This window comes from Echiichthys vipera, assembly GCF_963691815.1.
Source record: "Echiichthys vipera genome assembly, chromosome: 6".
Lineage (NCBI taxonomy): Eukaryota > Metazoa > Chordata > Actinopteri > Perciformes > Trachinidae > Echiichthys > Echiichthys vipera.
Genome location: NC_139831.1, coordinates 28,476,590 through 28,499,744, shown reverse-complemented (window position 1 = coordinate 28,499,744; position 23,155 = coordinate 28,476,590). Strand labels below are relative to the sequence as shown.

General features: G+C 41.1%; 1 protein-coding gene across 6 annotated transcripts in view; it reads left to right on the top strand.

The window, feature by feature from the left end:
• Positions 1-4,666: 4,666 nt before the first annotated feature.
• The window catches only part of csnk1a1 (casein kinase 1, alpha 1), a gene marked incomplete at its 3' end in the record, with an annotated part of 31,444 nt that continues 12,955 nt past the window's right edge, over positions 4,667-23,155 (top strand). For 5 of the 6 annotated variants that reach the window (XM_083915386.1, XM_083915383.1, XM_083915385.1 and 2 more), the window contains exons 1-5: positions 4,667-5,383; positions 5,621-5,727; positions 15,009-15,135; positions 16,615-16,713; positions 21,154-21,237. In XM_083915386.1, the coding sequence (XP_083771512.1) occupies positions 5,261-5,383; positions 5,621-5,727; positions 15,009-15,135; positions 16,615-16,713; positions 21,154-21,237 (540 nt within the window). In that variant the 5' untranslated portion in view covers positions 4,667-5,260. The remainder of the gene's footprint in view (positions 5,384-5,620; positions 5,728-15,008; positions 15,136-16,614; positions 16,714-21,153; positions 21,238-23,155) is intronic. The other variant, XM_083915387.1, reaches the window with a different exon arrangement.

Here is a 23,155-nt window from a genome sequence, read left to right as displayed (position 1 = left end):
AAGTGGATCAGCAGTAGGTGGTGCCAGTGGACTGGTTACCTTCAGGTAAATCAGCAGGAGAAGAGAGCTGTGCAGTACAGAGAGTTTGACACTGGACAGGGTGTGACAGCTTACAGCGGAAACAAATCTGTGTGGTGAAGATCCATGACAAAATGCAGTTAATACTCATTGAAGTGACTTATTTGATTTAATACACTTCACAAGATCGAGACATAGTGAACTAACAAGAAGATGTGACACTGTTCCAACAAGAATATGCGCCTGTTCCTTACGTTATTCATTCATTCATTCATCCTCAACCGCTTATCCCTGTCGGGGTCGCAGGGGGGCTAGAGCTGATCCCAGCTGACATCGGGCGTGAGGCAGGGTACACCCTGGACAGGACGCCAGTCTATCATGTTTTATCAAAACCTTTCATATTTGTCTCTAGGGTTATGGTGATTAACCCACAATTGATCAATAAGGAAACACACCTTGCATGAATTTCATCCTTCCTGCCACTTTTCACAAAATGTTAGTATAGAGTTTAGTTGTGTTTTTCATGAAAATATGCAAATAAAATGTCAACATTTTGGGGGCGAATATCCATTTGGGAAATAAATAATGAACGCCATTTCAGTTATATGCCATGGAGGACACTCTGGACCCCCTCTGTGTATTTTCTGTGACTTTCCTGCTACAATGAAAATCTAATTCTTGGTGAGTCTTTTATCTTATTGATGGGATAATGAAAGTATTCGTCATTCTGTGTTTATATCAAATCTACTGCTCTTACACAAACAAGGAAACGTGATTCACACTATTTCCCCATCCAAATGTTAGTCCCAGCAGTGCAGGAGGTTTAAAAGAGCATTGTTTAGACCTTTGCATTGGAAAATCAAATGTACAAGTTAACAGCTAATAAACCTGTCCAAAAAAAGAGGTTGGTGTCTGGGGTATTAATGAGCTCGGTCTGTCTAAAACCCTGGCTTTTACCCCGGCCCTGCTGTGGCACAGCCTTAAGGTATTAGAAACCCCTGAACTGTGTTTAGTTGTGAAAGGCAAGGAGCCTAAAAACTCACAGATGTAAGGCTCAAACTGGACTTTCTGGATTCTATTTGAGTTTCTCACCTGTACCTGAAGCAACATGCCCACGCCAGTCAAGTCCCCACCCTTGTGCTGCATTCATGCAACCTCAGCAGAAAAGGAAGAAGGGGAAAAACTATTTGGAAATGTTCACATATTATTCCAAGATGGTTACAGCCACTGCTAAATCGGCCTAAATAGCTTTTGTTGTGCTATATATTTATAGTGGTTTGTTAACAAGTGAGACTACAAATCAGTGTATTCCTATGGCTCGATTTAAGCAAGCTGAATTCAGTGTATTAGTGTAATTACAGGATTTTAGTAAGCTCTGCGTAGTATTTCTATGGAATGTGCAGGGACATTTCTTGCATGGAGTCATGTATGAGCAGAGCTCAGTGTTCAGGGAAATCTGAACCGCCAATTTTGCTACCTCAAGACTTTAAACATTACAGGGGAAATGCCGGTACGACTGTGTTGTGAAAGCAAGGAGGAACATAGCAATCACTGTCCCTTCCCCCGCTGATCTCATCATTGCCATGGGAAGTGTAAAAAAGGAGCAAGTCAGAAAAGTACCTGAATGTAACCGCACATGCGAATCCTGAACCTTTCTTGTGGCGCCTGAAAGGTTCTCCCAATAATTTATTGCGTGGAAGAGACTTTAAGTCCAATTCCGGCGTAAAATCATCCCAGGGTCTTTTTCCGCAAATACACTCATCAAATAAGCCATCGAGACCATTATTTTTGGTACTATTAACGGAGAAATCCGGGACAATCGCTAACAGTCAGATGTGGCTAACAGTGATTAGCTCGGGGGAACGCGGTGGAGGCATTCAAACGTCTTTTTTAACCACTAATACTGCTCAAAAATACATCAAACCTCTGCAGTAGCGTGAGAAGAGGCCCTACACATAAAACAAAGCACCAACAACGTAGTTAATGAACCCAGAGTTTATTAAAAGAGTGTTTTAAAGACTTACCTACTGGCCCCTGTACCAGCTCCTCTCATAGTAAAGTTTACCAAAGTCAATCCAAAAGGAAGAAGCCCATTGGTGCTTTGTTTTCTGTGTAGGGACTCTTCTCGTGCTGCTGCAGAGGTTTGCTGTTATTTTCAGCAGTATTAGTGGTTAAAAAAGATTTAATGCCTTCACTGTGCTGCCCCAGGCTAATCAGCGTTAGCCACATTTGGATGTTAGGTACTCTCCGGGATTTCTCCGTTAGTAGTTGTTACGAGGGGATGATTTTACGACAGAATATCCCTTAAAGTGGGAGATACAGTATCTCCACTGTTAAAAAATCCCTGATATCTGAGTTGGAATTTCAACTGTGAGGCTACTATGTGGCGCGGTTGTCCGTAATTACTGCTGGAATGATACCATGGTTGATATGATACGTGTGACACTTCCCCTGTTTGCAGTGGTGGGATCCCAAGATAAATGAGAACTCTTCTGGCTAACAGAGACATGTGTCCGAGCAAAGTAAAAAGAGTATAAATCAGGATTTTCACATGAGATAGCCTATATATACAGTATACATTCACCGGCCACTTTATTGGGCACACCTGTCCAACTGCGCGTTAACGCAAATTTCTAATCAGCCAATCACATGGCAGCAGCTCAGGACCTACTTTCTAGCAGAGAGGGAACAGCAGCAGAAGACTCGCTGACACTTTATTAAGCACCTGGTGCGCCTAATAAAGTGGCCGCTGAGTGTATATGCCACGTTTAAGATGCCTTTATAGTGTTATATTGTCATTGTGTTAATAAAACAAATCAATGGATACATCAGCATATTACGGGTAAGACAATGGTCCCCTGGGCACACACATGCAAGGCCCCAACACCTCTCCTACATAGGAGCAAGGCACACTTTATAGTTGTTAAGCCTCTTTTTGTTGCTGCTTCATGTTTTTGTATGTATTTTGTGTCTCTTTACAGTCATTTTGAGTTACTTTATAGTTGTTTTGTGTGTCTTTACAGTTATTTTGAGTTACTTTATAGTTGTTTTGTGACTCTTTACAGTCATTTTGAGTTACTTTATAGTTGTTTTGTGTCTCTTTACAGTCATTTTGAGTTACTTTATAGTTGTTTTGTGTCTCTTTACAGTCATTTTGAGTTACTTTATAGTTGTTTTGTGTCTCTTTACAGTCATTTTGAGTTACTTTATAGTTGTTTTGTGTCTCTTTACAATCATTTTGAGTTACTTTATAGTTGTTTTGTGTCTCTTTACAGTCGTTTTGAGTTAGTTTTTTGTTGCTTTGTGTCTCTTTGTATTCATTTTGTGTCTCTTTACAGTCATTTTGAGTTAATTTATATTTGCTTTGTGTCTCTTTGTATTCATTTTGTGTCTCTTTACAGTCATTTTCAGTTATTTTATAGTTGTTTTGTGTCTCTTTGTAGTCAGTGCGTGCCTCTTTGTAGTCAGTTTGAGTTAATTTATAGTTGCTTTGTGTCTCTTTGTATTCATTTTGTGTCTCGTTACAGTCATTTTGAGTTAATTTATAGTTGCTTTGTGTTCCTTTGTATTCATTTTGAGTCTCTTTACAGTCATTTTGAGTTAATTTATAGTTGCTTTGTGTCTCTTTGTATTCATTTTGTGTCTCTTTACAGTCATTTTGAGTTCATTTATAGTTGCTTTGTGTCTCTTTGTATTCATTTTGTGTCTCTTTACAGTCATTTTGAGTTCATTTATAGTTGTTTTGTGAATCTATGTAGTCATTTTGAGATGCTTTGTAGTTGTTTTGTGTATCCTTGCAGTCATCGTGCGTCTCTTTGTGTTCATTCTGAGTTTCTTTGTGATTGTTTTGCCCCTCTTCATAGTTGTTGTGAGTCTCTTTGGGTCACTTCACAGCTGCATTTCATCTCTTTGTAGTTATTTTATGTTTCTTTGTGGTCATTTTGCATCTCCTTGTGTCTCTTTGAGTGACATTTGCAGGTGAAGGCCAGGTAGTCCCTCAACACTTTGGGCACCTAGGCCTGTGTCCGGTGGGCCCATTCAGTTATCTGTCCATGGGTGGGTGTTTATATTTTGGAGGCCCTCTTCAGAGAAAATGATGGGCTAAATAGAGACAAAAATCCACTAAACAGCAACACAACATCTGGCTCAAAGGGATGAAAATGGAGATATGACGCAGCTTACTCAACGTCAGTCGTAAATACCACCTGAGGATGCATTCAAGGACTCTGGAGTGGAACTTGACAAAAAGTTGTTTTTAATTAGATTTTTTTTCACGTCGTATTAAAGAACAAGAGACAAAAATGACATGTACACACAATTACAGGGTTTCGAGCAGCTTTGAGGGCCGCCTCGTTTATATTTGACGTTAGAAATATGAGCCAAAAGACGCACAGAGTCACAAAAGTAGGCCGTACAAGACAACTCACATTCAATTAAAATAAATAAATTAACAATATACTAACTAAAAATGTCTAATCAACAAACCACTTTTTGTCGTTTTAGAAGGGTGCCTTTCGTTTTCCCCTCACAATTATTTATCACTTTGCGTCGCTCACAGGTCTTGAAAGTGTTGTTTCCGACAGCACGTGAAGGGGTCCTGAGCTATCTAACCTTAGTAAGTTAATCTTCTCCAACGGAAACCAGCTGAGAGAAAGGGTAGAGAAGACAAGATGGCGGAGTGAGTGGGTTGCGCGTTCTACCGACGGTTGCGACCCTTCAAGTGTGCTGAAAACGCCCTTAAAGGACTCTAAATATTGAAAAGACAATATTACAATCGGACGTGTGATACCAAGGGTTGTTTTTTTGCTACTCAGCACGGAGGAGGTCCGGACTTTTTTCCGCGGCGGTCCTTGCGACAGCGTTAGCTCGATGCTAACGTTAGCCACCGTTGGGTTTCACTAACGTTAGCTGCTGCTTCGAGGGAGCTGGGTGGCTGCTGAAGGCCCTAAGCGTTCTCGGATTTAGTCCTGGATGTATATACTTCGATACTGACACGGCAGCTCGTGTTTCTCGGAGGAGGTTTGAATAAAGTGAACAACACCGGGAGACTTTACAACTTGTTTGTCGCGTTAATTGTCGACCAAATAGTTTGGAGTAACGTCAGCAGCCATAGTCCATACTCGTCCTCATCGACGCCAACTGGACACACAGGACTCTGTATGTTCTGCTGACACTCGGGCCAGACTGCCGCACAACATTTACCTAAAGTGAATCCGGTGGAGAGTGTGCTTTGGTGGATATTATGGCGAGCAACAGCGGCTCCAAAGCCGAGTTCATAGTCGGTGGAAAATACAAGCTGGTCAGAAAAATTGGATCGGGATCTTTCGGTGACATATATCTGGCCATCAACATCACAAATGGAGAGGTAATGTACTGCATCGGCGTTTATGCTACTGTAAGAACATTTATGGCAATTTCCCTGCCGAACACAACCGTGTCTGGGTCCGAAGTGTTGTAAGTTAGCCGCTCTGCAAAAATGATTGAGCTAAAGCCGCTACATGATGCATTCAATTGCATCGTGTGCTATTAGTGCGATATTAGTCAGTGCTGTAATGAACCCAGTGAGTAGTAAATATATAACGTTTGTTTGTGTCACTTTCAGGAGGTAGCTGTAAAATTGGAGTCACAGAAAGCCAGGCATCCACAGCTGTTATATGAAAGCAAGCTGTACAAAATCCTTCAAGGGGGTGTCGGAATCCCACACATCAGGTAAGCACAATCCTACTTAAGACAGTTTAATTGTACATGTCATTGTGTAGCAGTGTGAGTGTGGCAAAGTCTACGTTGGAGGAAAAAAAGCCAACTAATGTTAGAGGGGCATTAGGCCTGCTAATCTGCCTAATACTACTTACTTAGTCTATTCTAGGAACGATCTGTTTTCCGAGATGGCTAAAAAACTCCCGTTGGATTTTCACTGTACATGTCGCTTTGTATCAGTGTCGTTGAGACTCCAGCTGTGCACTTTTCTTGTGGAAAACAGCTGTTAAGGTTGAGGAGAACCAAGTGTGTGTGGTTGGAAATGGCCGCTCCTCTTTTGTTGTGTTAGCTCCCAACATGTCTTCCTTACCCCTGTTAGAAAATGGCGGCGGAGCTCAGAAGCGAAAACAACAACCCGAGCCCCACGGTAGAAGTGTGTTTTCACCCCAGGATTTCAGCCCCGTCGCGCCCCTGGTCTTACCGTGTACCTGGTCACACGTCATGTTTAGCTGTGTTAGTAACTGTGAAGAGTCGGTGGGGTGTAGCCCAACAGAGCAACGTTTGAAAGACAAGCGGTGCCCCACGGTCCACACGATACTGTAGAATAGACCCCTGTGCGCGATCGTTCCTCTTTTATCCCGTTCATGTTATGGATAGGCATGGGCAATTGACTTGTTACCGCAGAGCAATTGCTGACATATTTGGGGGCATTGGTTAATTTATTTTGCATGCTAGTAATATTGGTCATGTGCAATTATCATATAAATATGCTTCTGTGTATGCTACAACGTCGTATACTATTGTTTCACATGTGATGAGAAGGCATTTGTTCAAATAGTATAAAACAAATCTAATAAATAGCTATTTATTGTATGGCCACGGTTGCAGGATTGTTTGGGATACTATTATTTTCTGTGGGTGGGGTACATCAAGAGCTTAAAGGGATAGTTTTGATATTTTGAAGTGTGGTTATAAGAGGAACGTAACCATAGTCTGTGTATAATTTACAGTAGATGTCAGTCGGCATGCCACTGGTTTGGAGAAGCGGACAGGAGTACAAACACATAAGCTAAAAAATGTCCTACTGACGATGGGGGCAGCAGCTAAACATATTTTAGAATGATTTCACTGCTTTACCCTGCTGACAGACAGTCCTTTTATTAAGGGAACTCTAGTCAGTGTACACATCTATGTCCAGACCCCTTTAACAAAAACAGTCACTTTAGGTCACAGCACATGGGAGTTTCTCGATTGGTTAGTTTGTAGTATTGATTGACTTTGGTGTTTTAAAGAGCTGGAAACTTAACAGAACTAAGAAACAACCTAACCAACAGAGGCAGTGGTAGACCTGGAACTCCTGTGTTCTGTGACGTAAAATTACATTTTTTTAATAGGGGTCTGGTGTCTTTGAAGAGAGCCTGGGTAACGGCTTCAGTTCCCCAAAGTAAAGGACGGTCTGACATCAAGGCACAGTGGTTGAAATGTTCTAGATATAGAGGACACTTAAAGTTATCGGGTATATCAGTTTTAAGTACACGTAAAGGTGTCTAAAATACATTTAGCCGCTGTCCCCGCCCATAGCAGTACATTGCTTAGCTTCTGTGTCTGTTCCTGTGTGTTTTTCCCAAACTGGGGGCGTGCAGACCGCCATCTACTGTAGGTAATACACTGACTATGAATGAGTACCTCACACTACCACACTTCTAAATATCCAAACCATCTCTTTAAGGGACCATGTGTGCTTACCCCATGACTATTTGTCACCAGTAGACCACAGTGGTAGAGGTGTTTTATAGTATTCCTTCACTGTTCCTATATTGTTTATTTGGTCAACCAGTCTAATCGTATTATAATTTTATGTTATTACTCCATGTTTTTAATGTTTTCTGCCCCAAAATTAGAAGTGAATGTGAAATTCTATATAGTTAAATGTTTTGTGCTGAGGGGAGAGGAGATGCATGGCACAATTCGAACAATAGAGCAGGTTTACTGAGCTTTATTTATTTATTACCATTTTAGGGAATGTTGAGGACTGGTGTGCCCTATGGGTCATCTTTGACAGCAGGGCATACTTTTTAAAAAGGGAAATGGGTAATTTTGGTTCCTGTTGCTCTCTTTTGTTGATAAGCAAATTGTCATGCTATCCATTGACTTTGTGTCCCTCTCTAAAAGTAATACTAATCCTTATCTGTCTTGTGCTACTCGTAAAGGCTGTCATTTTCTATTTACATGTATTTCAGCTGTACATTTTCAAACAGTGAAGGAAACACTGTTTGGTTTTATTGAAAGTGCTTGTGGCAGCATCTCACATATTGCTTTGACCTTTAACTGAACGTTAGAATCCTTGTAAAATACAGGGATAAATATTGTGTATCCCCCTTCAGCCAGATATGATTTTGGGTCCATATTACCCAGCCCTAGCCTGTTGTCTCTCCTCCTGAATCACCCTGAGGCACAGTTTGAATTGTCAGTTTTCTACCAGTCAAACTTGTTTGAATTTAGTTTGGATGGGATCGAGAGAATCTACAGCCAGTTGTTGCAGCTGGTGTGTTTGAGGCACGAAGTTGGCATTTTCTTCACCATGAGCGGATGCATAAAGCTGCTTTGGCTTTACTACGTCTATCCGACTCTTCTAAGATGATGGCACTTACTGTGTCAAACTGCAGTTGTCCAGAGAAAAGATCTGTTAAGATGTGCTATTGTGCCTTTTTATTTAATCACCACATTTACACTATATGCCTCCTATAGAGTTTATTTAGTTTCACGGCTTCGGATCTGTTATAGTTAATAGCCATTGATTTACAGCATTTTTTAAATGTTGATTACCAAGCAAATGTTAAAATTAAGGCTGAACATGTTTAATTGTTATGTGATTGTCAGTCATGTCAGTGATCAATAGCAGACTTTTTAAATGTACTAAACACAACATGCATCTTCTACTAAATGAATAGAAGCGTTTCAAGCAGTTAAATAACGGTTGCTGCTGTGCAACTTGATAACATTTGAGCAGTTTTGCAAATGAAAATAGGAGTGTGGGGAATTGGGGGTTGGCTCAGTTTGACTCTGCCTCAGAGAAAATACTGGTGTCACCATAACACTGCAAAGTCTGTAAAGCTCTATTGAACTTTAAATAACCAATGTTTTTTGAAAATCTAGAAAAGTGCATTTCTGAGACCTATTTAACACTGATATAGATATGAATTTATGCGGAAGATACACATAGGAACTTGTGTGGTTGTTCAGAGTCATGTCATGTTAAAGACACACAAATCTATAAAAACATATACCTCTCTAGATAATAAAAAGTGTCTATACCCCTATATTAAGGAGCAAGTAAGAGCATTGTAAATAGTCACCCTTTTGTTTAGCATAGCTAGCTTATTAGGCATTTAAAGTGTCCGCCTCCGTACCACACAGAAAATGTCAACATTTGACTGGCGTGGACTTTCCTTTGCTCGTTCTTTATCTGGCTAACTGCACTAACATACACGGCCTTATACAGTACATGCTACACCGTACAGCTGGCACATGGCTGGATAGAGACAATGACCGTGGAGCCACTAAGGCACGGTGACTTGGATGAAACTTGAACTCTGAAGACCGACACGCCTTCTTTACAAACTAGAGCTGCTTTGTAAGCGAACCCCTGTCATAGATATAAGCACACATGGGTTGGATGCCAATTGAGCATTTTTGTGTGCACCTTATTAAGGGTGCGCTGATCACGATTTTAGGGGGCAGATCGCTGGAAACTGTCAGCCAATACTGATCACATGGGTTATTTGAAGCCTTCTGTTTGCTGTGTAGCATTATTTATTTATTCATTTATTTAACTTCCCTAAACAGCATTCTATATTGAATATCAAAATGAAGAGATGCAAAAGTGTCATGAATTGAAGACCGTTTGCACGTTGCCTGTCAATGACTAAATTATTCCACGCTCCTGCCTTTCACTACAGTTTCAATGTCTGTAGAATATATCACAAACATGAAATTTAAATATTTATTTTTTTAACTCAGTGCTTCCCGTTTCCGTTTCCTCTAGTGTCCCTTCAGTTATTAACACAATGCTTTTATTGTGAAGTAATTAGAGGACCATGTTGTAAGTGCACACGCTTCCCTGATCGATCAGAGCACCCTGACACCGCACGGCCATTGTAGAGTCCTGGCAAATTGAAATACAGGAAGTGAGTTGTAATCACTGCTTGTAAAACTAGTGTCATTATCAGTAATTTGAAGCTGTGTTAATGATAACTTTCGCAGTTTTTCAAGCCACGCTTTTCCACATTTACTGTAATGCAAGCAGGGAGTGCTCATTGAATCTTTGCACTGTATTGCTGGCTCAATGTTGCAACAAAGTCTTGTTGGAGCCTGTCAGACCTGCTGGTCATGCTGCCCCTCCTCCACTCTACTACAGCCTGGCTTACCTTTCAGTGTCATTCTTTTTCTCATGCTCATTCTGTTTTTCCACTCTGATTGAAGTAACTTCCTTTCTAATAACAAAGGCAGCTTCTTTTTAAATACATTGATACATTTAAGGCAAAGGCTATTTTGCCTGGTACAAATATCAATGGATGCTATTTGTACCTTGGTTTCAGTAGCCAACAATGCTATTTTCGCCCTTGTTTTTTGCCTGGCCCTAACCAAGTGATTTTGTTGCCTCAATCTAACCAAACTGTGACAATAATAAGTCAAACAAATTTAAAGTTACATCCCAAACCGGTTTTGAACCATGGTCTCCTGAGTGAAACTCTGGCACATACTGTCCTTTTCACGAAATGTACTATAGAGTTTAGTTGTGTTTTTGTGAAACATACAAATAAAATTTCACAAATGTCAGGAATTGACATTTGGGAAATAAAAAAAGAATGTGCATTTGAATTGGTGTCGGCGCCGGCATACGCCTGTAAGACTCATAGGTGTTTAAGTGGTGTACTGCACACGTCAGTACAACAACCGTGCATACAGGCAACAGCAGCAAACACAAATCAGCATATGCCACTGAAACACACCACTATCCATGAGTTAGCACTGCAGAGACTTTACTGTTTCTGTAAAGTTCACTTGTTTGCATGTTTTGACTGGCCAATATGAGACCTTGCTGGATAATCTGAATTAATTAATTTGCCACATATACATTATTTCCGCTGTGCTATAATGTCAGTCTGAACGGGGCTTTAGGTCTCGTTGTTATTGACAATAGCTGCATCAAGCAAACGTGACCTCCTCATTCATTTCAGTTATCTGACACTCTGGACCCCCTCTGTGTATTTTCTGTGACCTTCCTGCTACAATGAAAATCTAATTCTTGGTGAGTCTTTTATCTTATTGCTGGGCTGATGACAGTATTCGTCATTCTGTGTATATATCAAATCCACTGCTCTTACACATACAAGGAAACGTGATTCACTATTTCCCCATCCGAATGTTAGTCCCAGCAGTGCAGGAGGTTTAAAAGAGCATTGTTTAGACCTTTGCATTGGAAAATCAAATGTACAAGTTAACAGCTAATAAACCTGTCCAAAAAAAGAGGTTGGTGTCTGGGGTATTTATGAGCTCGGTCTGTCTAAAACCCTGGCTTTTACCCCGGCCCTGCTGTGGCACAGCCTTAAGGTATTAGAAACCCCTGAACTGTGTTTAGTTGTGAAAGGCAAGGAGCCTAAAAACTCACAGATGTAAGGCTCAAACTGGACTTTCTGGATTCTATTTGAGTTTCTCACCTGTACCTGAAGCAACATGCCCACGCCAGTCAGGTCCCCACCCTTGTGCTGCATTCATGCAACCTCCGCAGAAAAGGAAGAAGGGGAAAAACTATTTGATGCACTTTAAGGACACAGGCCCAATTGTGAACCGGTCTCATTGGAATCGTTTTATGTTATGTACTTCTTAAAACAGTGTTTGCTAACTGTATGAGTAGGGTTGCAACAGTATGACAATTACAAGTAACAATAACTCTCTAAGAAAAATATGACGGTGTGTTATTACACATTATCATTACAAGTTACAGTGACCCTTAATGGAATGAAAACATTCATCTACAACCGCTTGATGCCAGCTGACATTGGGCGTGAGGCGGGGCACACCCTGGACAGGACACCATTTATCACAGAGCACATAGAGACAAACAGACAGACGACCGTTCACACCTACGGGCAATTTAAAGTGACCAATTAACCTAAATCGTGCACGTCTTAGGACTGTGGGAGGAAACCGGAGAACCCACGCAGACACGGGGAGAACATGCAAACACCACACATAAGGGCCACAGCCGGGATTCCAACCAGCATCCCTCTTGTTGTGAGGTGACAGTGCAAATGGTCAAATTAAAACAGAATTAATTTATTTTGATTGAACAAACACTATTATATTTAAGACTCAACATTTGCTTGAATTGAAGTATGTCTAACAAGTCTCCCCCCTTGAAAATGTTTTTTTTTGTTAAAAACCATATATACAGTTTTAGATTTAAGATATTTACCATGTTTTACGTAATAAAAGGCCTTTCTTTGTTTGGCAATAGCATAGCATAATCAAGGGTCTTGCAGCATTTCTATCAAGCAGAGTGTAAGTGATTTAGTTGGAGCGCATATTGATTAATGCTGAAATATCTGCTCAAAGAAACTACCATGAAAAATAGGCTCTTGAAACCCTCTTGTCACACTCACTTTTGAGTGTGCCTTCTGCACCTCTGCATTGACAATGGATTTGAGGGCGAAAATTGGGAATGACATAACACCCAAGTTGTGTTCTCTTAAGTCGGAAAGCCATTTTATTTAACATGGGGGGGGCACTCTGGCCAGTAGAAGACAGTCAGTACAGTACAGTGTGTACGAACGATGTCGTGAGACACAAATACCAAAGGGCTGATAAACATATCACTGCAGCCTTTATTACTGTTGATGCACGGCAAAGTTATCTCGGATATGATGTTGGTGATCATCTCAATTTTGGAGTTGAAAATCCGACCTGATTGAGTTTCCAGTTTAAATTTCGGACTGGGAGGCCAGAAATTGAATACACCGGAGAATAAGTGGCTGAATTCACACATGGCTCACTGAGATAACACCGTGTTAGTACCAAGGAGCTGGTAGGGTAACCATCTAAATCGGACATTTGCGTTCTTACACAGCTCCGCCGGGTAAGGTCTAGTTAATTTCAGGTTTTCAGTGCATGTGTGAAAGGGGTTTTACAGCCGTAGTGAGTGAGTGTGAGGAGGCGGGGCTGCTGCTTCAGTGATGGGGAGTGGTGTGTGTACATAGCTCATTCTCAAAAGACAAAGGAAGTATGGCAGCATATATGGGGATAGAATCAGTAGAAATGAGTATTGTTCATGATTAAATGGAGTTTTAAATCACTGCACACTTGTTCTTACATTAAGAACAGCACGAGTACAACTGTGTGAGAGGATCATGATGCTTGCACAGAAAAAAAATAAAGGCTGTGGAATTGTCTGAAACTCATCACTGGCTGTGGTATAACCAGGGAGATTTTGAGGCACTAGTTCTCCTTAGGAGGCCAGCCAGTTTTTTGGTAGATTTAATGAACAGGACTTTCCACTGAGCATGCTCAGGCTCCCTCGTCTCTGTCGCAGAGAGGCCCTAACAACTCCTGTCCCTCCACCAATTACCAACAGAAGTTGAATGGAAATGGCAAGATGCATTAAAACTTCCTCAAACGTGCATAAAAGTTTTTAAGTTTGCTTGAGATGGTTTTTGTCTGTTTGAAAATAGGGTCGATTCCCTAAACAGGATATGGAAATTACTTTGCTCAATTAGTTCTGTAGCGAGCATTTAGGCTAACTCACAGGACTGACCAGCTGCTCTGGGTTTCTTCTCGTATATTCTTTTGTATGACTTTCCCAATTGAAACAAATTCCTTGAAGACCTCTCTCTGTGTTTTTTCTTGTAGATCTGTTTAGATGAGTGGGGTGACTTGTTTTGTTTCCAGTTAGCAACCTCTGTTTCTTCTCCTCTCTTTACTGGAGGATTACAGCCATGTGTGGCCTATAGCCCCAACTTCTGACGAAATTCTGCCCCATAGTTAATGCACTCAAAACCTGTTGATGAAAAAACACCTAATTCAAATGTCTTTTTTTTGGTTGTGACGTTTCAGAAGTTGGCTTAAATTGCGCGTGCCAGTTGAATGGAAACAGCTACTGTTGACCTGATTGGCCTTCAGTTAAGGTGTCTTGGAGCAGCAGCACCTGGTCTGGATGCTGTCCATTCTCACACTTTGAAAAATGTGCTGATCAGCTTTGTGATTTGTTTCCCCACCACATTTTTCCCTTGCACTTTCTGGATCTAGAATGTGAATCAGTGATGTGAAAAAAGGAAAACAAAACTGCCTGGGAACTTCATGACAAGAGTCATTGCCCTGACATCACATTTTATGAAAGGAGCCCCTTAATATAAAGTTCCGACCATTCAAAGAGAGCTGGTGTTGATGATACACTGCCACCCATGTTACATACTATTCATAGTAATTTAGAAACAGCTGGTAGTTCTGCTCATATCATGTGACATTTGATAGAGTACAGCCCCGCACCCTGACCTCGAAACTGATTAAGTTTAACCTCCATAGTTCCACAATAGCTTGGATTTTAGACCTTAGCATGTCACACTGAACAACAAAGTCGGTTGTGTTTGTGGCAGTTTTGTTACCTTATTTATTACTTCTTCACCAGTTAGAACGTATTAGTGCCACTTCACATGTCCTGGAAGATTACAATGTTCCGGACAGATTAGAGAATTTCCAGTCATATTTTCTACATTTGTTGATCGTAAAAAACATTGATAGGCAGGCTATCTAAAAAATGACACCATCGGGGCATGTCGATTTTTTATATCTTCCCCGCCTGGAGAGAAGGCACAACTTAGAGGATATTATTTTCACCGGACACCATGGCCAGAGAGATTTTGATTTGTCAGATCAATTTTACGAGTTATAAAACGTAATTACTGGATAACGGACACCCAGCTCTTTAAACAGCTGATTGTAGGCATAGCAAGTTATCTGAACCTAGAACTTGCTATTTGTATAACACTGGCTTTTGACTTCCAAAAAAGAAAAGGATAGCTCTCATCAGAATTAAACAACAGCGAACTTGTTGAACTAGCTGTGTATCAATGAAACAGTACCTTTGGAAACACTAATACCATATAAATGCACATTATCCTTTTCATAAGGAACCCAAGAAGTGTCAAATGTGTGTTCAACCTGTGACGATGTGCTGCCTGTGATCGATTCAGATTGACCACAGACCCACCCTCATTATATAACGGTTGTGTCCCCAGGTGGTATGGCCAAGAGAAGGACTACAATGTCCTAGTCATGGACCTGCTTGGACCCAGTCTGGAGGACCTCTTCAACTTCTGCTCTCGCCGCTTCACCATGAAGACAGTCCTCATGCTGGCAGACCAGGTAGCTAAAACATACAAACATACATCCACCTCTATGCAGTCTTCTGAAGCAGTGAATGTGCCTGAGGACCATGGTTAGATACAAATAGAAGGGTGGTGCCACTCGTCCGCAAGAAGGTCCTGGTTCCAACCTATTGGGGTGCACTCACACTTACTAAGGCCTAAATGTCCCTCCCTCGACCCTGCTGGCCAGACCCGGCCTGCATTCACACTCCTTCAAGAGATCCCAGTCACAGCACGATTGCTTCTTGCGGCATTTGAAAAGAAATGTCTATCGCAGGCGTTAGAATCGCCTTTTATGCTAATGCTCGATGTGCAATCATGCCATGCCTAACCACAGAACAGTTGTACTCACACTGGTCAAACGAACTAGACTTAACTGTTAATCATGCTTGGTACGAATGGTAAGTGTGAATACATCCTTAGAACGTGCTCACACTATCCTTTTGGCCGCGGCCAAAACCGGTTTTTCAGCTAAAGTCTAGTACCTTTAAGCCATGTGAGTGCACCCGCTCCGCGCTCAACTGCGGCCAGTGGACCGTCCACGGCCCGCTTGAAAGAGGTGGGCTTTAGCGGAGCCGTTTGCACATGTACGAGCACGAGCGTGTGCACGAGCACGAGCCCTACGGCAGTAGCGTTATGTCCGCCTGTTCGGACATGTAAATAGAAGGACGGACCATGCGTGGACATTTAACAACAACAACAATGGCGGTGAAAGGTTCACGTTGGTGTGGTGCGGAGGTGGAGTGTTTACTGCAGATTTGGTCGGATGAAAATATTCAAAAACAGTCGACAAGACGCACAAAAACTCAGAGGTCTGTGGAAAGATTTGTAAACAAAGCCACACACATGCGATCAATGCGTGTGACGTGTTACGGCGTGATGGCGTATGGACAGCAAGAAGCATTGGCCGAGGCCCAGGCAGTGTGAGTACAAACGGGGCTGGGGCGCGGGGGGGGGAGAGGGAGGGGGGACAAGTACCCTAAAGTCCGGGTCTCGGTCCGGGAGGACAGTGTGAGCACGCTCTTAGCTTCCACTTCCTGTGGGCATTCATTTAAATGTAAACCTATTTCTAGAGTTGTGACGATAACACTATTGTATATGCCTCTGATACTGCCTAAAATGCTGATATGTCTAATCACCAATCTGTTAGCGTGTTATTTATCCCCCCCAACATCTACTAGTAGTAGTCTGTCCTTTTTCCATTATGACTGACTGTCAAACTAGATAATTAGAGGTCTATAGCAGCAATTCTCTGTATGCATTTGTTTTTACAAAGGGTTTAACCCGAGCTAGGCCACACAACAATGATAAGAAACAATAAATCAATAAAGCACTGGTAATGGAACAGTACTCTGTATCAGCAAGGAAAATATGGTATCAGAACATCTCTTCCTATTTCACTATGTTATGTAGAGAATAGGGAGGATGGTGAATAACTTAGTGGAATATTTAACCGTGGCCTTCTTTTCACCTTCAGATGATCAGCAGAATTGAATATGTACACACAAAGAACTTCATCCACAGAGATATCAAACCAGACAACTTTCTCATGGGCATCGGCCGTCACTGTAACAAGGTAAGACCCGTCCAGGTCCTATCCATACTGTAAGTATGGATTATTGAAGGTCACTATAGAGCTGTTGGCACACTGCTGCATGTCATGGTAACCATGTTAACTTCAGTCCTGATCCCTAGCTGATCTACAAATGTAGCTTTAATAATGGTGGTCTCTCCATATTCTATACTTGCTAAATCTGGTAAGTGCTGCTGATGTTTCAGAAAAAAAAACTTGTAATTGGAACTTAATGTCCAGGTCTATTACATGTTTATGTAAGCCTGAAAATAGTATCCAATGTCGCACCTTTCTCACTAATTCAATCAATATTTCTTGGTCTCTGCGCAGCAACGACCATTAAGGGCTATTATCTTCTTTGAAAAAATTATCTAAAAAGGAGAGAAAACATGTTTTGGTCATTTGGGTGAACTGCCCCTTAAATCCTGTCCACACTAATCCTGATAAAGGTAGAAGTTTCAAATGCATGTTTTAGAAATTATCAAAAGTTTGCCAAACACACTTTCAAGCCACAATCACACAGTACAAAGGTAAAACTTAGGAAGTAGAAACAATGGCCAAAACCAAATAATGTAAACAATAATCCTCTCTTCAATATAAAGACAATTGTGATGGACCGTGAAGGCTGCAGGGCGGTGTAGAACCGTTTCTGCGTACTGGAATCTTGCTGATGAACTGATTCTGGACAATGATGCTGTTTCTGTAGCTGCCCACACAAAACAATTATTCAAGCCATTTTGTCCTGTCATGCCATTTGTTTGGGTCTGGTCAGAGGTGTGTGTACTCAAGTTGCCTGAAATTAAAGTAGAATATTCTGTGTCCATTATTTTGAGCCCTTGCAGACAGGCAACGTCTGGTTAAGCTAAAGCATGGGATGTATATTTGACCAAGTTTGAAAGAATGTGTACTCTGCTGCACAGCAGGTGTGCAACCCCAGCCCAATCTCCACGGATGTTCCCTGCTTACATGACAGCCTTTCATCCCTGACACAGCAATATAGCTCTGTTAGTTTGCAGACAAATGTTCATTTGTTGACAGACAGGGTTTAGGCTAATGAGGAGTTCGTCACATGTAACTGAATTGTTTTAACTGAATTGTTTTGAGTGTCACTTTATTAAACTACTTATTTAAAAAAAAAACTTTTTCAATACTCTGGTGGAGCCGCTTTATTAGTTAGTCCATCTTAAAGCTTATGTGTAATTCAATGTTTAAACAGAATTCATAATGCTTGGTCTTAAATGGGGCTGGACCCAAATATTAGACAATCTGTATATTTGTTGTTGGGTTAGTATTGGTTGGTAAACTGACATAGTGTTAGTGTAAACCCATCACACCTCAATTTTTTTTATATATGGACTATCAAGCTACCTTCATGGACTATAGCGAACAAGCCAAGTTAGCCCTCCAAGCTAATGCATGCTAACTGTATCGAGTGAAGTTGCTGTAAATTCACCACTTCTAAGGCAGAAATGAATGTTATCTCAGAGCCTGACCAGGCAAAGTCTCTCTTCCTCCGGGCAGCTGCCTCTCTTACTGAAACTCCCCCTGGCTCCAGATCTGCAGCTGCATGTACCAGAGAGGAACACTCACTCAGCTACTTCTGGAGGCCAAAACCTCCTTCAGAAGTAGTTGTTTTTTTGTCACACTGACTGGCAAAAAAACGAGTGCTGGACTTGCAGAACCTCAGAAGATAAATAAAATAAATGTTATCAGCGCATTTGCACTATATTTATATATATTTTTTAATTGGGCTGGTAAAATTGATTGCTTTTATTCAATAATAAATATTGATACAAGCAATCCCTCAAAATGAATGCCTTTTTTAATTAAACAAAACACGCGATACAGCGCTATGCTGTCCAGCTCAGGACTAAGAAATGTCTTGGCCCTTTGATGCACGGGTCACGGTTTGTTAATACTCTCATAAACACGACCTGTTAAAAGAGCTAAGCCACACACCCCAAGCCGCAAACCGACAACTTGATGCATTCTCATGGCACAATTGTCAGGAAACAAGACGCACTGAGAAGCTATCTTCACATGCAGAGGGCACATGCGGGTTGGCTGTCGGCTTGGGTCTTTGCTGTGTGTTCAAGTGACGCCGTTAACAGAAGGCCTGAGGCAGTGCAGAGCATTTGATCAGTCAGGCGGACTGCTTGTTGTCCTCAGGGCCCTGACATGATGGCGATGGTGGATTTATTCACTGTGTACCAAAGTATAGACAAAATGTCTGCTAAGATGTATACAGGGACGAGATGGTTCCTTATATCATCAGATGCGTCTGACAGACCATAACGATTGGTTTTATTTAATTCTCTCAACAAGATGAGCCAATCGTTGAATGAGGAACTGCGGTGGCTTGATTGTCTGCATGCTTGAAAATAAGAAATCCGCTCCATTTCTAAACGTCCATACCAGATGACAGTATTTGCATAACAGTTTAGTATTAGCTACGATTTGCAGTTTCTTGGTCAAATATATAAACATAGTCCTACGGAGGTTAGGACAATTTAGAGCAATTGCAGGTTATGGTTTTTCAGATGGTATTAGCTCTGTTCATGCATATTTTGTCTTTTGTTTCAAAAGTGAGTGTGTGTGTGTGTGTGTGTGTGTTTGTATGTATGTGTGTGTGTGAACATTGTGCACTACTGAATGTTAAAGGAGCAGTACAGCCAGTTCTTGGTTTGGTTTGATTAACAATACAGGGCTCATCCATTGATAGACTCGCAGTACCTAAGCAAACTTTGAAAGAAACTGTTGAATATTTCTCTATTCCTCCGTGGGCCTAAAATATGGCATTCTTCTTTTTCACTTTCACTTGGGCTGGATGATATGACCATATTTACTGTGGAAACTATATAAAACACAATTGTATGGTTTATATATTACTGAATACACAGCTATAGTTTTGAATGTTTATTTAGTTCATACCACCCAACCCTAACTGTCGCCATTGTTTTTCGCAATAGTCATTTTTCTTGCATTCTTGGTGCAAAATGCAAATACTAGACTCTTAAATGAATAAGTTTCTAATTAATTCAACTGGAATCATAACATCTTAGACAAGAATGTCCTCCTGAAGGGAGAGAACTCTGGACTAACATTCTCTAAATAAGTTGACTGTCGTTTTCTGTCTTGTGAAAAATCGTGCAGTAATATCTTTACAAGCCTAATTGGCACTAGCACTGATGAGTGCTAGTGCCGAGGCAAGCATTTGCTCATGTGTTACAGTTGAAGCTCTTGATTTGATGTGAGCACTTTGTTGTTTTTACCTCCAAATGTTGGCTACCTCACATACTCTGGTTTTTACCATACCGTACATGCATACTGTGACTGTATCGTGTACACCTGTGGTTCAGGTTAGTTTCAGCAAAGTTAACACTATAACTTGGTAATCATTGTTCTGGGATCATGCCCCAGAGCAGTGTTAAGACAGTTTGGAAAGAAGTACTAAGTCTGCGCGCTTGCTTGTTTTTGTAGAGATACGTTGTCCCAAAGCTGGGGCTGCTGCTGTTTTGATGCTGTGTTTCAGTAGCCTATGGTTTAGCCTGTGTAACTTCACAAGTATTTGTAGAAGTACTTTGTGCACCAGTAAAGGATTGTGCGTGTACATTGTGGATGTGTTGGTTTCTAAAATGCTAACCATATGTGTAGAGCTTTCATCCCTCATAGTGACAGATAAGAGAACAGTTGGAGTTGGTAAGTCTACAGTTCAACAGAAGACATCTTGACGTCATACAGGTGGTAACATAGTTAATTACACAATTTAAAGCCTGCTCATTACCCATTTTCTCCAATAACTCAACTCTAGTACAGTTTTAACCCCTTATGCCGATTAGCTGCGTAAACAAGGCAGGAACTCTCCCTGTGTTAGTAGTGGCCTGTGAACAACTTAGTTCAGATCATATCAACCACGCTCTCAGGCCTGTTAAAGCTTTTTAGAGTTAAGGCTTCTGAGATCTTTTTTAATATGCGCCATTTGTTTTACTGCTGGAGGATGGACAACCATGGGCTCTTTACCATCTGCTGCCGAAAGCCCCTCTCTTCCCCCAGGTCTTTTCTGAGCCATGGTGTTGCCTGTCTGCACTGGCCTTTATTGTCACTGTCAGACATGATATTGAAGTTTCAACACGTTTCCAGAGACACTTTTGGCTTGTTGTACAGGGTTGATCCTACCTCGGTTGTCCTGACAGAAGATAATCACAGTCATGTGGTTTCTTCTAGACTGATGGCCAGAATGATCACGTCTGTACCACAAAGATTTAAAGTGGATTTTCTGCCTGTGTTGGTCCAGTTTTGGATGTACAGGACACTGTTAGTTGAATCAAAGGGAGAAAAACCATGTGGGTGCGACCAGAAGTGCCTGTTACTCATGCTAACTGTGACTGAAGGTGGATAGAGGCTGTGTGATTTTGACCCCTGCCCCTCTACTGTCTGCCCTAGTGTTTAGACTCGTCAGTGGGGAAGAGGAAAAGAAGCTTGGCTGTTAGCTCTTCTCAGGACCCATCTTTCTCAGGATTAAACCAGGTGTGACCTTTACCACAACACCAGCTGCCTCACAACAGCAGTTGTCGCTTTGCAATCATATCTAACTACACTGCTTAAAGTGAATCAGACCACCAGCACCCATCTCGCACGCATAATACCCAATGTATGTACTCCCCCACCCAGTGTGCTCTTCATTACAGTGGGAGAAGAAAGCCAACCTTCCATCAGCATTGCCTAGAGAATAGCTACTGTCCATATTTGTTTGAATGAAGGGTCCCATCCCTCTCATCATGACTTCTTGCCTAACAGCCAGTTTCTGTCTCTTTAATGTGACGCTTGTCCTGTTAGAAATGAAGGCTTTTATCTAAGTGGAATAAAATGTTTCACTCTGTAGTAAATTATATGAAACCAAAATCAAAAACGATCTCAGTGCTAAGGCAGCATTGAGCCTTATGTTGTTGATTAAAACTTAGCAGTGGGGCTCCCAGAACTCTCTAATGATGACATTATTGGACGACTTGTAGATGACTAATATTGTGCCACATCATAATTTTAGGTTGTGTATATAAAATGTATATCTTTTATAACTACAGTATTTGAATGACTCTTTTTGTGAAATCCCCGCTGAGCTGAATATGGTTACAGATAAGATCTCCAGTAAAATGTTTAGTAATGGTACAAAGCAAAGAAACGGCAACACTAAAACGACTAAAATGCCAAGCGAGTGCATGGCTCACACTCTAATATCCACTGGCAGGGGATTTCACAGTGGAGTATTAATCAGAAAGGAACCTCATCTGGATCCATGTGTTGGAAGACCAGGCTTTGGCTGGAACATAAAATTAGATTTTAATAATTTTAATTAAGTTTCAAGCTATATAAGCATGTCCCTAAAGCAATTGGGTCAATATTCAAACTAACTGAAAGTGCTCAATGTAAATTTTGTATCCAGCATGTATATCAGTCTTCAAATATAAATGATTTTTTTAAGATTGTGGAAGAGTTTCCCTCTAAGATACAAAGCGAAGCTTAGTGACTGTGACGCTGCTGCATCAAAGTCTGAGTAAACTGTCACTTTCACTTTTTAACAAAACAAAAGCTGGTTGCCTGTTCTGTTTAATCCACTGCCAGCACATCTAGACCATTTTAACTTTTCATCTGCATCATGATACTCTGAGTTACGTGATCTAAAATTGAAATTTAAAGTACTTTTATTCTATTTCAGGAGTGAAATGTCTTTGTCTTTGACCAGCTCAGCGTAACCTGATTTGCAGTCTAATTTCCCATGGGTGTCATAAGAGCATTTGACTCACATTTATTAACTTAAGCCCCAAAGGACTTTCAATAGGCAGTTGGTTAGCAGTAAGCTCCATATGTTTTTCTAAAGTTTTAGGTAGCTGTGCGTCAAACCTAACCATAATAAGTTCCTACAGTGAAACTATTGTCAGGACAATGCATCATTAACACATGCTTTACCAAGAATAAGCCTGTCACAAGGCTGCTTCCGCTGTCCAGACATGGGTAGATTAGGATTAAGTTACATTCAATTTGTTTAATTTGTATCTGTAAAGACTTATTTGTATTATGTTGGTGTTAGTGAAATAATGCAAATCAAAATACCCATTGGCAGCACTGTAAGATACAATTTAGCAAGCCTAAATAACAGAAATTTAAGTTTAACACAAAGCCTAACTGTTTCACAATTGTAAAAGAGAGATTTACTGGCCAGCATGGTGATGTACCTGAGGTGTACTGGGGAGGAGGGGCACCGGGAATCTCAGAAATGCAGTGTGTTCACACCTGTAGTTTTTCTGAATGACCCGATTTTCAAGATGTGTAAGGTGCTATTCCAGATTGTCTGGTATGGTCACATTTGGTCAGAGTATGTTACTGTATTGTCCCGAATATAAGACGACCCTGATTATAAGACGACCCTCCTTTTTTAAGAATCATTTTC